The sequence below is a fragment of the Schistocerca piceifrons genome, chromosome 7 (assembly GCF_021461385.2).
Source record: "Schistocerca piceifrons isolate TAMUIC-IGC-003096 chromosome 7, iqSchPice1.1, whole genome shotgun sequence".
NCBI lineage: Eukaryota > Metazoa > Arthropoda > Insecta > Orthoptera > Acrididae > Schistocerca > Schistocerca piceifrons.
Genome location: NC_060144.1, coordinates 450,721,808 through 450,739,706, shown reverse-complemented (window position 1 = coordinate 450,739,706; position 17,899 = coordinate 450,721,808). Strand labels below are relative to the sequence as shown.

At 41.2% G+C, this 17,899-nt stretch overlaps 1 protein-coding gene across 2 annotated transcripts in view; it reads right to left on the bottom strand.

Annotated features, from left to right (window-relative positions):
* LOC124804780 (gamma-tubulin complex component 2-like) overlaps positions 1-17,899 on the bottom strand; it is a 184,344-nt gene that overhangs the window by 117,749 nt on the left and 48,696 nt on the right. For both annotated transcript variants that reach the window (XM_047265104.1, XM_047265105.1), the window contains exons 5-6: positions 14,823-14,966; positions 3,268-3,551 (exon numbers count right to left, since the gene is read on the bottom strand). In XM_047265104.1, coding sequence (XP_047121060.1) covers positions 3,268-3,551; positions 14,823-14,966 — 428 coding nt within the window. The remainder of the gene's footprint in view (positions 1-3,267; positions 3,552-14,822; positions 14,967-17,899) is intronic.

The window sequence follows — 17,899 nt, the reverse complement described above, 5'->3', positions numbered from 1 at the left end:
GTGTGCAGTGGTAATCTTCACATTTATTCATCAATTTCATGGTAACCCTGTTTATGTTAATAACTTCATAGAAGCACAAAATATTGAAGATATTTGGAAATTTTTTGTAGAAAATATTGTTTTCTACGTTCCATCAGATCTATAGCTTCATATTTTTGCATGGCATGCCATGGCAAGAAAATTAGGAGATAAGGGGGTTATTATAGGAGTTTTTCCCATTGAATAAGGAAAGTAGTTATTCTGAAACAAACTATATTTTTGAAGAATTTGAACTCAACCATTTACAGGCCAACAAATGAAAAATGACACCAACACCATATGTTATCCAGAAGCCGAAAAAAATTCAGTTTAAAGATAGCAGTAATAACAAGAAATATCTCTCAATCCTCAAGAACAAATGAAGAAAGAACGGATTTTAATTTTCAATTAAAGTCAAACACAAAATCTTGGAGACCATGGTCAAATTTTATTCCTGGTTATGGAAAATGTGAAAACAATGCTATTTACAATACAGAATTAGAACTCAGTCAATGTGTTCTGAACATAAGTTGTTTTAGTGTGTTAACAAGAGACAAATTTGTTTTTGTCAAAATGAATCCCATGAAGTAATGCTGGTTCAGTGAGTGTACCATTATGACCTAATAGGTTTCTCACATCCCTTTCTTGGAAAAGACCAAGAAAATTATATTTTTCTTGCTTTCTTTTCACTAAAGCAATTTCCAGCCTACTATACTGACATCAGAAATTGAGAATTGTCAACATCTTAGAAGAAAAATTCTTGTCATAAAGGGTTAACACGTTCCACATAACACTTCATCCAGGACTTATCATACTCACCTTCATATTAGTCTGAGGAGTATTCTCAGCAATGCACCTGATGCCTTCCTAAATTGTACAACCGAAATTATAGTTCAGACCACTACTGACTGCTCTTTCTACTCTTATTACATGAAAATTTCTTCAAAGATCCTTTCTCAACAATCCTAAATCACAGTAACAACTGAGCAGAGTACTTGGTTTAAACACATAATAATACCCATCTCCTAGAAAGTTCTGTACCAGTTCCATCATTTCCTCTGGTGACAATTACTTGGCTATGAGACCACCTTAGTCTTTCTAGTCTAGTTTGCACCTTAAGTCCTGTACCATCAGACTGCTTCTGAACTCCCCCCCACCCCCACCCCCCTACCCCCCACCCCCCCTCAGTTTGGCTCAGTCTCCAGAGCACTGAAATTATTGGAGAGATATTCACCAACAATATTGTTCCAGAATGGATGCCGTTTTCAAGTATTAAATAAATAATTTATATTTAAGAGGAAAAAATGCTATTTACAGAAAAATTTTATTTGCAAATGGGAATTAAAATTATTTTTGAGAAATGACATTCTCATAATTTTTAACGACAGTTTATTTTATCCAAACAGTTCAATAGATGAAAATATTTACCACCACAGAAACGGAGGTCAGTTTGGTACACAAGAACAACACATTCAATGTAAATCATAATAATCTGACATATCAGGAATCACTAATAATATTGTGAACACTGAAGTGGCACGAAATTAGAAACTGCATAACTATAACAAAACTTTCATGAACTAAAACTTAACTTTTGCTGGACTAGGTTGCTACAATGTATTTTCACTGTTTAAAAGAGATTATTGCTTAGGTACAGGTATTCGACAGCTGCAAATGCAGTAAGTTTAAACTTCTGTAACTATTAGGCCAAACAGCAATGTCTAAATGAACAGATATACGAATCTACTCAGGTCTGGTTATCTAACGGTAAAGCGTGTGCCGGGAAACTGAAAGGTCTTGGGACTGAATCCTGGCCAGAATATTTCAGTCTGCCTTTAACCTAGCCTCCACATCTGAATAATGTAAAGCCTCATATTCCATATTAAATGTTAAGTCCCCTTTCCCCCGTAGGGTTACTGGAATGGGTTTGGGACTCAAGGGACCTGCAATCCAATTGAAAGACTTGAGCTAGGCCTTTGAACCACACAGAACAACAACAAGAAAACAAAAACAACAACAACAACAACACCAAACACTGGCGTTTGAAACCAGATTCCAACCTGGGAAGGTATGGAAAGTAACAAGTGACAAGCTGACTCTCTGAGTCAGTCCCTGAGCAATGTCTATATAGCAGAATCAGTAATGCATTTATCATCACAGATTTAGTTTCATCCCAATTGATCTGTAGTGAGGAGGTCCTCCAGGATGTAGAACATGTCAGAAAAACAATAATACATGACAAATATTTACAACTAAAAACAAATAAGCTCTTTTTTAATGAACACTATATGAAAGGATCATTTTACAACACTCAATTACTAAGACTGCATTAACGCACTGAATTTAAAATTTAAAAAAAAGTACTTACTTACAATGAAATGGTGCAAAAGTTAGACTGTACTTCACACACACACACACACACACACACACAGAGCTTCCTAGGCAGGGATCTGGGTTTCTATGAGAGTCCAACACACAGTTTTAGCTTGTCATCAGTATGTGTCCTGTTCATGAAATACAATTCATTACGCTTAAATTTTCGACACTAATATTTTTTTTTTTATTTTTTTTTTTTTTTTTTTTTTTAGAAATAATAACTCTGACGTCAAGCCTGGCAGTACATGCGGGTTATACCGACCAATCTCAGCAAATTACTGGTACATTCTGCCTCCATTTGCAGCATGAGCTGTTAGTTGTGACTGTTGCTATCAGTAATGATTCTTCAGATAAGTTATAATAGTGAAGGTAAACAGCAATATGCATTGGAGATTTTATTACCTCAATGGTATATACACATTCTCTCATCTTCCTCATCTATTGCATGCATTGCCTCATCCATTGCCTGTATTATCAATAGTATGTAATTTGTTTGTGAAAGGAGTAGACCAATTTAAAAAGTTGTGGTTTTCAACTTTGTGTACAATGCAACAATCTATACAGGTGTTTCATATAAAAACATTTCTACATAGATATCAAGAGTCCGACAAAATAAAATAATTATTGCTGCCCAATCAAACATCTGTAGACACAAACTCATCAATTGTTGATCATCATCTTTAAAAAGGAAATAGACGATTCAACTAATACAGGAGACTCGATGACTTAAACATGTAAACAAGACATAAAAATAAGACTATGGCAGGGAATGCAAAACAGAATTAATAAATGGAATGTATGATGAAGCCATTGCCAAAAATAAATGGCTTCTAAATGCCATTGTAAAAGCTTTAGTCTTTCCAGAGTACTCACCCTGCATATAAAAGTAGCAATATCAGCAAGAACCTCAAGGGTGCGCTGCCAGTGTTGAATATAAAACCAAAGTTCCTGTAAGTTGAGTGAGCCACGGTGATTGTATGCCTCCAGCTGTGATATTGATACCAAGTATTCTTTGATTAGACTGTCTACTGCTGCTACCAAAGCATGATTCACCTGACCACATTCAAACTGCCTCTTTTCTTCTATGAAGCGCGCAATAATTGAATAGTGTGATGCCAGTGGAAAAAATTTTTTAGCAAGTTGGCTTAGAGAAGAATCTGCAAAAAAAGGTATCTGCTTAAGAAATGTTGAACATATAAAATATGACGCACACCAGTGATATATATTCACATGCTAAACTACACGGGCTGGTCAAATATCTAATTGAAACACTGAAAGTAAAGAAGACAAACTAAATTTATGTTATTAATGTGTGCATAAAGCTACCTGGAGCAGTACCACAAGTAATCTGTATCTCTTCTAGCTATTAATAATATGTATGTTCTTATACACCCCTACGAACCATGGACCTTGCCATTGGTGGGAAGGCTTGCCTGCGTCAGCGATACAGATAGCCATACCATAGGTGCCACCCCAATGGAGGGATATCTGTTGAGAGGCCAGACGAACATGTGACTCCTGAAGAGGGGCACAGCCTTTTCAATAGTTGCAAGATCAACAATCTGGATGATTGACTGATCTGGCCTTGTAACATTAACCAAAATGGCATTGCTCTGCTGGTATTGTGAATGGCTGAAAGCACGGGGAAACTACAGATGTAATTTTTTTGCGAGGACATGCAGCTTTACTGTATAGTTAGATGATGATGGCGTCCTCTTGGATAAAATATTCCGAAGGTGAAATAATCCCCTACTCAGATCTCCAGGTGGGGTCTACTCAGGAGGACATCGTTATCAGGAGAAAGAAAACTGGCATTCTACAAATCAGAGCCTGGAATGTCAGATCCTTTAATTGGGCAGGTAGATCAGAAAATTTAGAAAGGGAAATGGATAGGTTAAAGTTAGATATAGTCCGAATGAGTGAAATCCGGTGGCAGGAGGAACAAGACTTCTGGTCAGGTGAATACAGGTTCATAAATACAGTAATGCAGGAGTGGGTTTAATAATGAATAAAAAAAATAGGAGCACGGATAAGCTACTACAAACAGCATAGTGAATGCATTATTGTAGCCAAGAAAGACACAAAGCCCATGCCTACCACAGCAGTACAAGTTTATATGCCAACTAGCTCTGCAGATGATGAAGAGACTGAAGAAATGATAAAAGAAACTATTCAGATAGTGAAGGGAGATGAAAATTTAATAGTCATGGGAGACTAGAACACATGGAACAGGCCTAGAGGTCTTGGAAGGTTTCCGCTAGATTATATAATGGTAAGACAGATATTTAGGAACCAGGTTTTAAATTGTAATACATTTCCAGGGCAGATGTGGCCTCTGACCACAATTTATTGGTTATGAACTGTAGATTAAAACAGAAGAAATTGCACAATGGGAGGAATTTAAGGAAATGGGACCTAGATAAACTGAAAGAACCAGAGCTCGTAGAGATTTTCAGAGAGAGCATCAGGAAACAACCAGTACAGGGGAAAGAAATACAGAAGAAGATGAATGGGTAGCTTTGAGAGATGAAATAGTGAAGACTGTAGAGGATCAAGTAGGTAAAACTACGAGGGCTAGTAGAAATCCTTGGGTAACAGAAGAGATATTGTACTTAATTGATAAAAGGAGAAAATATAAAAATGCAGTAAATGAAGCAGGCAAAAAGGAATACAAACATCTCAAAAATGAGAGTGACAGGAAATGTAAATCAGCTAAGCAAGGATGGGTAGAGGATAACTGTAATGATGTAGAGGCATATATCACTGGGGGTAAGATAGATACTGTCTACAGGAAAATTAAAGAAACAGAAAAGAGAACCAGATGGAAAACCAGTCCTAATCAAAGAAGGGAATGCAGAAAGGTGGAAGGAGTTCATAGATCATCTACACAAGCTTGATGTACTCGAGGGCAATATTATGGAAATGAAAGGGAATTTGGATGAAGATGAAATAGGAGGTATGATAGTGTGTGAAGACTTTGACAGAGCACTGAAAGACCTAAGCCAAAGAAAGGCCCGGAAGTAGACAACATTCCATTAGAACTGATAGTCTTGGGAGAGCATGCCACGACATGGCAAGATGTATGAGACAGGCCAAATACCCTCAGACTTCAAGAACAATATAATAATTCCAATCCCAAAAATCCCGAAATACTAACACGAATTCTTTACAGACAAATTGAAAAACTGGTAGAAGCCAACCTCGGAGAAAATCAGTTTAGATTCCTTAGAAATGTTGGAACAGGTGATGCAATACTGACCCTACAACTTATCTTAGAAGCTAGATCAAGGAAAGGCAAACCTACGTTTCTAGCATTTGTAGACTTAGAGAAAGCATTTGACAATGTTGACTAGAATACTCTCTTTCATATTTTGAAGGTGGCAGGGGTCAAATACAGGCATCGAAAAGCTATCTACAATTTGTACAGAAACCAGATGGCAATTATAAGAGTCAAGGAGCATGAAAGGGAAGCAGTGGTTGAGAAGGCAGTGAGACAGGGTTGTAGCCTATCCCCGGTGTTATTGATCAGTATATTGAGCAAGCAGTAAAGGAAACAAAAGAAAAATTTGGAGTAGGAATTAAAATCCATGGAGAAGAAACAAAAACTTTGAGGTTTGCCGACGACATTGTAATTCTGTCAGAGTCAGCAAAGGACCTGGAAGAGCAGTTGAACAGAATGTCGGTAGGACATGTTCTAAGGCATTAAGGGATCACCAATTTAGTATTGAGGGCAGCGTGGAGGGTAAAAATTGTAGAGGGAGACCAAGGGATTAATACAGTAAGCAGACTCAGAAGGATGTAGGTTGCAGTAGTTACTCGGAGATGAAAAAGCTCGCACAGGATAGAGTAGCATGTAGAGCTGCATCAAACCAGTCTCTGAACTGAAGACCACAACAACAATATGTTTTTACATTTGTCAATATGTCTGGAGTTGCTTTTTAGGTCAGTGAGAACAGGAGGTATGCTTCCAGAAGTCAACTGTATCAGACTAAACAAATCACCATGACTAATTTTTCCCCAACTGCTGCTAGTCATTTCAAACAATGTTAATACATCAAGCTCATGTTCTTTTAGACACTGTACCTTACCACACAAAATAATCCATCTGTGATTTGTTATTAGACATAATGGCTACTCCTCAGTGATGAAGCTGGTAAATTTAAGGAAATGACCTCAGATCACAGGACAAGCCTTTTTTACATGGAGAAATTGATTTGGGAATGGTAATGTGGACACAGTCAACAGTACTCTTTGTCAACAGTACTCTGTAGCTTACCACACTCTGAGTGAAAAGGCAGTGACATTGCATTTGGAGCTCTACAGGGAAACTGTCAAAAGAAAATGTTGGTATAGTTGCGTTACCGGTAGTCTAACTCTGGGAAACAAACCAATGATTTGGAAAAGTAAACCTATTAGGAATTATGTATCTTGGACCAAGAAGGAGATGGATGGTATAGTACATGCAAGTAATATAGAATGCTAATGAAGTGGTTCTGTTCAAGAATGCACTGAATCAAAGAAGAAATATTTACTGCAAAGAGTATCAGTCCATATGCAGTGCCGCTATCTTGAAGTGACAATGCTGCTCCAAGATGTTTGCTGATGAAATGAGACATGGTATCTTAGCAGCATAGGATACGACTACATTGCTTCTCATAATCTTGTGTCTCAGTCTGTACAGCTGTCTAGTCAGCAAACATCAACCTCTGCAATTCTACCTTGATAGGAGTTTGTGAGCAAGGCATTTAAAAAGCACGACTTAACTGCTGGTTAGATACTCCCACTCGAATTATCACCCTTAAGAACTTTGTTTTGCTGTTGTGGTTAGAACCCAGTTTTATTCTATATGTTAAATCAAAACGAGCAAAAAATGTATTCCACTCTTGTTCATGTGTTACTGTACAGCATTGATCATGAAAACAGATAAACTTTTATCAATGAAAAAACTGCACTTGCAAGGCAGACCTGAGAGAGAGAGAGAGAGAGAGAGAGAGAGAGAGAGAGAGAGAGAGAGAGAGAGAGAGAGAGAGGGGGGGGGGGGGGGGGGGGGGGGAGGGGAGGGGCTCTTAGACTTCCAGCTCACACAAGCATCAAGTTTCCAAAGGCACCACAAAGAATTTGATCAACTTCACTTTAGATAGGATAGCCTATTGTTGATGCATTCATTTGTTCAGTCACCAAGGAGATAATTCAAGCAAACCCAAGTACTGAAAAAACACACAAATCTTCTGTCAAATCCCTCACCCCCTTACCGCCACCGCCACCACCGCCACCACCACCACCACCACCACCACCACCACCACCACCACCACCACCACCACACGGATTTGCCAAGTCTCAGCCATAAGATGACAGCATACTTGCTACCACCACACGGATTTGCCAAGTCTCAGCCATAAGATGACAGCGTACTTGCTATGCATATGCAAAAGACATCAGAACAATAGAAATACTCCTTGTTTAATCTGTAGATGCACCTTTTCTACCTGCTATCACCCTATTCACAACTGACTCCCACTCCAGATATGAACGTGTGATAGGTCCACTCCCCATAGTTATTTTTTTTCTTCAATTAGGGAACTTTCCGGATGTAATATTTTAACTTGCACTATGCCACAAGGAGATAGGTTGTTGCTTACAAGCATTAGCTATTCCTTTTGCAGCAATTGGTAAGCAGAAGCTCCTGTTCTACAAATACTGTTAGCACACACAAATTAAACAATCTGTAAATAACAACTGCTCATATAAGTACAACATATTAGTGCATCAGTTAATACATGTACATCCACATGATCTGTTAATGACACAAATGGTGAAAATGAATCCCTAGGCTATTCATTTCTTGCAACACATAATGCTTCACAACTCAAGCTCTAACAAAGACATCGATATCAACATCGCAATCACTGATAAGTCACTATGGCCCACATTGACAGTCATGATGGCCCACACTATGGACACTAGCAATATGCTCCTACTACAGTACATGCCCAGAATACAATGTCCTGCAGCAACCATGTAATGAACTCTGCAATCATCAACAAGTTAGTGACATCGTCTCATCGAATCCTGAAAACTAGCTATTGCCTATGGACTGGATTACTATACTGGAAAACTTTGTGTATGTCAACTTCGCTTTGTATTCCTGGATTCTGGTTGAACTATTTTGTTTGATTTTTGGCTCTAGTGGACTATGATTCACCATTGACAGGTTTCAAACTAGTTCATTTATTCAACAGTGACTTATTTCAATGTGCTGAATAAATCATAGTATTTTTCACACATTTCATAGGGTATGTATTATCTAAACGTTATTTGCTACCATAAATTAAATCTACACACTGGACAGACAAACTGATATTACAATGTGCTTTGCTCTCCAAGACCCAAAAAAGCAAGACAGGTGAAGAGCAAAGTGAATAGCATGATCATCGTTTTCTTTGATACAATGGAAATGTGCAATAAGAATTCGTCCCACCCAACCAAACAGTGCATTCCACGTAATACTGTGACATTTTGCGACAGCTCCGTGAAAATGTGCGGCAGCGACAGCCCAAACTGGCATCAAGGGAACTGGCTGCTGCATCACAACAATGTGACGTCCAGGCCAGGCCAGGTCAGGCCACCAAGCAAGGCAGCCACGGACCCCACGGGACATAGCAGGTGATGCGACACCCCTCCAATCCTTCAAGGGGCTGAGAGGGCCAAGTTGCCCTACTTCACAGAGAGGATAGGATTAAAATGTAAAACCAGATCAGCCACTTTTGCGTTGTCAGCTAGCACCAGAGGCAGCCAATCAACAAGCTTAACATTTTCCCATAAGGTGATCAAACTAGGCATTTTAGTAGGATGTGGGTCACCAGCAGATAGGCAGGACACCAACAGTGTGGTGGATCCTCACGTCACTGGGTGTGGCCAAGGGTCAGCCAAGTGTGCCCAATGTGAAGCACACAGAATGGTAAATTCCCAGTGAGGAGCATGAAGGAAGAATGGCACAGGGTTGTGGCCTGTTTACTGCTCACAATTTGTTCCAAGAAACCAGGGCACGCCAAACCACGCTCCTAACCAACAACTGACTGTGTAAAGTGAACCAAAGGTCTGATTCCAGTAAACCATCTCCATAGCAAGCAGCCTGCTGGCCAACTCGGCCAATAGGTCAGTACATTCATTCCCTGGAATCCCAACATGACCTGGGGTCCACCAACAGACTTACTGTCCAGCTTGATGGAGATCAGAAAGGAGATCCTGGAGAGTCACAACTGATGGGTGTCGAGGGTATCACTGATCAATTGCCAAAAGAAGACTATTAATGGAGTCACTGCCAATTAAGAACATCTCGCCATAGAAAGAACAAACATGACAGGGGGTTGGAGCAAAAGATATAAATTCTGCAGTGAATACACGGGGAGCGCCATTCACTGCAACCTACAAGTGTGTAGGCAAAACCCAGTCATCCATCGACCATAAGCCATCACTATATACCATTTCTGTATCAAGGATGGCCAGGGACAGGTCAAGACAGATCTACGGATGGGGTGCACACCATGGAGAAGTATGTGATTGCTCCCTGTCAAGAGGCAACAGTGGGTGAAGTTGAGTTCAGAGCAAAGAAAGTACATGTGATCGTGACACTAGTCATGGGCCTCTGTTGTGGAAGGTCAATTCCCCTGCCAAGGAAAATGGACACGATAGTTCATATGCTCGGGAGAGCAGCAAATGTGTAAAGCTTTGTGCCTGATTCATAGTGGAGGGACCCCATCTTCCAAAAGTAGGCTGTTAACAGTGCTGATCTGAAAGGCACTTGTGGCAAGTTGGACCTCACAACGGTGTATCGCATCCAGCATCCACAATGCTGAAGGTGATGCCAAGTCTTATGCCAGATTCCCATAATTGAGACAGGAAAGGATCAGAGCTCTGAAATAATGCAAACTTGAAGAGCGGTCTGTATGTCGGCTGGTGTTACTGAGGCAGCAAATAGTATTAGGGTGTGACCAGCACGTTCACTTACACTGGCAAAGATGGGGAAGTCACATCAACTAGACATCAAAGACCAGCCCCAGAAAGTGATAGAACTCCATCACATTAAGCAATTGGTCCCTGAGCTAAGAGTACTGGTTGTGGGTAGGCGGTACGATGGAAACAGAAGTGCATGATACATGTCCTTGCAATTGAAAACTGGCAGCCACGACAGAGCACACGACTGCACCTTTAGCGTGACACCCTGCAGTCAGCATTCAGCAACACTCACAGTTGAGGAACAACAGGAAATACTGAGGAACAGTGGATCACTATGCCCAATGTCAATACAATGGTTGTGGTTTTCTCTGCATAGGTGTATTGATACTTCCACGAGGTGGAGTGCCAAGGTCCTGGCAGAATGCAAAGGCATCCCAGTCAGCACAGTTGAGAGTCCATGAATGTAGGCGCCCAGGCAAGAGATGCTGAGGGAGGGACAAGGTGACTGGAAAATGATCACTAACACATGTCATCCTCTCCAACGGATAGAAGGGATAGGTCAGAACTGCAAACGGAAAGATCAATGGTCAAATAAGATCTGTATGCCACACTGCAATTTGTGGGGGCACCGGTACTCAAGAGACAAAGATCGAGCTCTGTGAGAAAAGTTTCGATGGCCTTTTCATGGTCAATGGTCATAGTTACACCCCAGAAAGTTCTGCGGGCCTGGAAGTCATCCAAATGGAGGAGGGATGGGGGTGGGGTGGGGGGGGGGGGGGGGCGGCACTGAGAAATCAGTGCAGAAAATGTGCTCTGGAAGAAAGATACACATTACAGACAGTAAATACAGACATCCTCACATGCACAGCCACAGCTTCCAAAGTTGTATTGACGAGTATGTGTTCACTGTAGACAGAGTCCAGCATGTATATGTAAACTCTGCCTGATGCTCTGTCGCAATCAGCTTGATTCTTAAAATAGCACAGTAACAATGGACTGTAGGTGTCTGCATTGCTAGGAGCCAAGTTTCATAAAGGGGGATGCAAAAGGCAGGGGAAATGCATAAGAGACATCGTAGCTTAACCAGGTGGAAAAAAACTGCTACAGTTCCACTAGAGGATCATGCTATCAGTATCCTGTGGGAGCACGAAGGAATCGAGGTTGCAAGTCATGCCTCAGGGCCACCTATTGCCACCAGTTGCGAGGATATGGCATCAATAAACTTTGGTTCCAAACCAACATGTTTGGGGAGTAAGGGACCACAGGTGCCACCACAGATGCTGCCTTGGATACAGAGACAAGACAGGTGGAGTTCAGTGCATGGATGCCACTGGAACATCTTCCTCCTTTGAAGCCTTCTTCCTGTCCTCCTTTTTAAATGATTTTGTGTCTGCAGGGGCTGGTCTGTCATAGTTTCAGAAATGGTGGAGGAAGGCCAAGCCTTACAATCAGCAAGCTATGGCTCCTTGAGGCACTCACTAGTACCTGGTTGCAAATCAGCAGAATCCTGGGAGGGGAGTGTCCAAAGAGGCACCTTCCTGACGAGAGATGCCAAGTGTTGCTTCTCTGGGTGGGAGTTGAGGACCGACATCCCCGGTGGGTGGTGAATCAATGCTTCTGAAGTGGATGTGGATAAAACAGTAAGATCAAGAGTCCTGTATTCTTGGATTTTCTTTCTCTTTGGAAGAGGGTACAGTCTGGTGAACAGGGGGAATGGTGCTCCACGCAGTTTACACTGACAGGGGGAGGGTCACAAGGAGCATTCATGCACAACTCATGTCCACAGTCCCTAAGGACATGACTGATGTTACAATGCTAACCTCATGCATTTGATGCACTGCAAGGGATGGGGAACATAGGTTTTCACATAACACTGAAACACCATCTTGATCTTTTCAGACAATGAGTCACCCTCAAAGGTGATTTATCTGCTACAACGAGAACTCCCTTGCCCAGTATGCTGAAGGGCTCACAAAGGTCTTCACAGATGTGCAGCCCCCCCCCCCCCCCCCCCCAACCCAAAAACAAGTCCACAGATTTCTCTATGCTATATCCTCAAAGGCCTCCCACCACCCCCAAAAACCAGCTACAAAAGAGCACCCCTCCTCATCACCCGACACCACCCTGGACTGGAACATCTGGACAATACCATTCATCGTGGCTTTGATTATCTCTCACCATGCCCTGAAATGAGGGACATCCTACCCAAGATCTTCCCCATCCCTCCTAAAGTTGTGTTCTTTTGCCCACCCAACCGACACAACATGCTCGACCATCCCTATGCCACTCCCAAGCCCTTGCCACAGGGATCATATCTCTGTGGTAGACCCAGGTGAAAGACCCGCCCAATCCACCTATCCAGCACTTCCTACTCCAATACTGTCACAAGACTATCCTAACCCCTCAGATGCTGGGCCATCTGTGAAAGCAGTCATGTCATATTCCAACTCTCTTGCAAACACTTCACAGTCTTTTATGTCTTTATGACTATCTGTCCACCAGGATGAATGATCACTGCCAAACTGTTGCCAAGAACAAAGTTGACCACCAGCAGCTGAATATAACATACTCAGTTTCAATTATTGCTTCACAACCAAGGAAATCTGGAACCCTCCCTCCTCCATCAGCTTCTCTGAACGACACAGGTGGGAGTTATCCTTGCAACACATTCTTTACTCGCATAATTTTCCTGGTCTCAGCCTCTGATATTCTACTGTTCCCACACCTTCCACCCAACAGTTTCCCCTTCCTCTATCCTGTCACCCCCTCCCACTTCACATCCCTATATATCTCCAGCTTGCACCACTTGCAACCAGCTCCGGCAACCATGCAGCACATGCCTAACCCATGTACCTGGGACTTCTCCCTCCCACTTTTCCAGTCAGCAAAACGGCTGCCTCTCTTCAAGACAGTTTCACCCACCTTCATTACCTCTACATCTACATCAGTGATAGTCAACCTGGTCCCTAGCACCCACTAGCGAGTGTTCTAGCTTTCATGGTGGGTGGCAACTGATAAGGGTTTTAAAAAGATTTTCATTAGATTTCCACAAAATTTTAATGTAAAGCACTTGGAAAGTAATTATTATTATATGCTTCTTGTAAATTTGCTTTATAAATTTTATAAAGCAAAGTTACTTCCTTACTTTACAAAACCACCATTAATGTGGACTCAGAGACTGGTTAGAAAATTTTACTACCAATCACAAAAGTGGGCAGTACATACTAGAAGGCTGACTACTCTTGAACTGCATCTACATCACATAGTTACTCCACAAACCACTGTACAGTGCATGGCAGAGGTACCCTGTACCACTACCAGTCACTTCTTTTCATAATCCACTTGCAAAAATAGTGAGGAAAAAATGACTATAAGCCTCTGTATGAGTCAATTTCCCATATCTAATCTTCGTGGTCCTTACACACAATGTATGTTGGCAGCAGTAGAATTGTTCTGCTGTCAGCTTCAAACACCAGTTCTCTAAATTTTCTAAACACTGTTCCTCGAAAAGAATGTCACCTTCCCTCCAGGGATTTCCATTTGAGCTCCCAAAGCGAGCAATACTCGAGAATAGGTCACACTAGCATCCCCACAGGCAGTATCCTTTACAGGTGAACGACAACTGCTAAAATTCTTCCAACAAATGGGCGTTGACCATTTGCCTTACCTACCACAATCCTCACATGCTCTTTCCATTTCATATCGCTCTGCAACATTATGCTCAGATATTTATACAACGTGACTATGTCAAGATGACTCCACTAATTCTGTATCCGAACATTGCAGTCCTCCTCCTCCCCCCCCCCTCCCCCCTCCTCCCATTCATCCTGGTCTCCCCCCTCTCGCTCCCTCTACTCATCCCACATGACACAGTTTTCAATGTGCAACCTAGTCCACCTGCCAAAATGCAGCACTGATGTTCCTGCCAATGACTTAATGCTTCTATTTTTCAGTGAATTGTCTTCTTTAATCCAAAAGTATTTGCATTCCATCAGACTTCCCTATGACATTTGCTATTATACTGAGAGTAACATATGAGATGGCACACTAGTACAGTTGGACAATGCCGAGAGTGGGATTTGCCAACATTTCTAAAAGGCATCAACCTATCAAACCCTCTAAGTCAGGATGGCTGAATTGGTATTTGAAACCTGCTACTACCGAATATGAGCTGTCTGTTTTCAGCAGTGGAACACTACATTTGTTCCCAATGTTTTAAGCTTACATGATAATCCACATGTACAGATTACAATGAGTAAAAAATTTCACGTACAAAAACAGTTTACTTTCAGTACATGCAATAACAAATAATTCACTGTAGCATACCAAAATCCATATGAGAAAAAAGTTCCATAGCAGTGAAAACATTTGCCTCATCTTCAAACACCACAAAATGAGCTAAGTATATGCATTTAAAGATGTATGTGCAATTTCTGTGATTACTAACTCTGAAAGTTAACAACAGCTCTTACCCACACTTGGAGTAATGCCAAATGTCCTAGTGGCATATGGACTCTCTAGTTTGTCAGGTTTAATACAGACACCTTCAAGACCTTGTAGCACACACAGAATATCTTGTATCAATATACTCTCCTGTGAAACAGCAGGTATAACACCTAAAATAAACAACAAATGGAACATGTATTTCAGATACAAGTGATTGAAAATGGACATGTAGAAATAAAATATAAAAATAAATATCAAGCATGAGAAAATTAAAATCTCACAACCATTACATAATGACACACACTATTTAAAATAAATATGTCACCGTGATACAAGCTACTTACAGTCTTTATAACATCACACAATTTCGTAGCTACTGAGTAGACCTAGTGTTTTGCGTAGACAGTATGTCATCCTGTAATTGGCATTTGAATACCACTGGCACTCAAAACTTTAATAGTGATGGGTATTTTGGTGGAAAAAAATTAAACATTAATTTTTTTCATTCTGTTACGTGGAAATGTGATTGGGCTTAGTACTGTGTATTGTCCTTGTAATACAAAATATTATCCACAGTAAGAACAACAGCAAAAATAGAATAAAGCAAACAACATTTCTTGTTCTAATACCAAGTCTTATTCTCTCTATTCATGGGCCACCACCACCAAGCACACAGGCCAGCATGACAAATAATGAGGAAAAGTGAATCTCTACAAAAGGAGTAATCATCTCACACACACACACACACACACACACACACACACACACACACACATACAACTTGCAACTAACTATTTTATGTTGGAATTCCAGCTTGACTGTAATGAGGGACTGTGTCAGTGGGGTGGGTGAGAGGGGAATGAAGGCAATGAGTGAGAGTGAGAGATGGGGAAGGGTAGCCAATGGCTGGGAGGTGGAAGTAGCAGTTGCATGGACAAGAATGTGGCAGTGGTGAACTCATTCTGGCCCCAGGCAGGGGGCACTGTGTACAGTGCACGATAATGTGGAGGAGTGGATTGGGAGAATGGACTGTGAGTATGAGATGAGTGAAATTATGGTTGTGCGGCAGTGGTGGAGGTTAGTGTGGGAGAGGTACTAGCAGAGATTGAGGCCAAGAGGATTACAGGTTTGAAGGCTGTGTTTCAATGATAATTCTCGTCTATGTAATTCAGTTAAGATGGTAGTGGAAGGAAGGACCCAGATGACACAGGTTGTGAAGCAGCCATTAAAATTGAACATATTGTGATCAGTAGCATGTTCTGCCATTGGGTGGTCAACTTTGCTCTTGGCCACAGCTAACTGGCCATTCATTCATGCGGGCAGAAGGTTGGCAGTCATGGCCATACAAAATTTTGTGCAGAAGTCACAACAGAGGTGATATATACAATGGTGTGGTGTAAAGAAATGCCTGCAAATTTATGTTAAAACTCTTACAGCTTTTTACATACAACAAATGTTATTAACATTCTACATCTTTCTTCTTCATGTCTGCATATCTGCACCCCTCTACCACTAGAGGGCTTTGAATAGCACAGTGTAACAAGGAGGAGTGTAAAGTAACTATGTCAGCACGTGAGAAATAGCTTGCTGTAATCAAGTTTCAAATTCAAAAAGTTCGTCTACACATGGCTCATCCTCTACTTCAGTAGTACGGTGGAAGACCACTCACAAGCACGGTGACATCTGCAACAATCCGACATTGGTTTCACTGTCACTGATCGTCAGTACAGTCCCAACTTGGCCCCACCCGATTTTCATCTATTTCCAAAACTTAAAGAATAGCTTCAATGAATTCACTTTGATAGTGATGAAGTGGTGGATGCAGATGTGAGGTTGTGGCTCTGACAATGAAGTCAAACATAATGATGGTACCAACAAACCGATCTCTCGCTGGTAGAAATGCGTTTGTCACCAGAATGACTAAGTTCAGAAATAAATACAGGGTGTATCAAAAATAATCATCCAATTTTTAAAAAGTCATAAGTATTATGTTATTTGAGATATGTGCGTGAAAAATATACTTCTGGAAAGAGCAAATTCTCGAGTTTTTCATGGTTACCACTAGGTAGCAGAAGTGTGTGCCCAATTCAGTTCTAGTAAAAATTGTGTCAGGGCAACAGAAAGCATATTGTGTGCTATGTTTTGTGCACTTCGGGTCAGTAATAACAGTTCAGCGTGATTTTTGTACAAGGTATGGTGTGGGTCCTCCAACAGCACAGAGCATTAGATGGTGGAATGAACAATTCAGAGAAAAAGGTTGTTTGTGTAAAGGCAAATCGCCGTGCCATCCCCGAGTGTCTCACACAAATGTCTACTGCATCTCCCATAGTTCCACAAGGAGTCCACAGAAATCTGTTCACCATGCAACTCGACAGCTCAACATTCCCTGATGTCCGTCTGGCATGTGTTGCATCAAGGTTTACACACAAAACCATACAAAACTCAGCTATTGCACGCGCTTCGTGAAAGTGACAAACAAAAACGTGTGGAGTTCTGTAATTTCATTGTTGGTGAGATGGAGGATGACAGTTTTCTTCCATACTTGGTGTTTATGATGAGGCAACATTACATTTAAATGGAAAGGTGAACCATCATAATGTGAGAATATGGGGTACGGAACAACCACATGAAGTTGTACAACATGAGAGGGACTCTACAAAATTTAATGTGTTTTGTGCAGTTTCACGGGAAAAGGTGTATGGTCCATTTTTCTTTGCCCAGAACACTGTTTTAGGAAGAACATATTGTGATATTCTTGAGAACTTTCTTTTCCCACAGTTGGAGACTGGTTCGAACAACTTCATTTACCAACAGGATGGGGCATTGCCACATTGGCATCTGGAGGAGTGGGAATTTTTAAATCAATGGATTACTGAATGATGGATTGGTCACACTGGACCACCTTGCCTTACTGTATGTGATTATTTCTTGTGGGGATTTATAAAAGACTGTTTATGTGCCTCCATTACCAACAACAATAAATGAACTGAGACATTGCATAACAACAGCTGTGGAAGCTGTAGCTCAAGACATGCTCGCTGCAGTGTGGGAACAATTTGAATACCCCACTGACATATGCCGTGCACCTCAAGGGGGCATATTG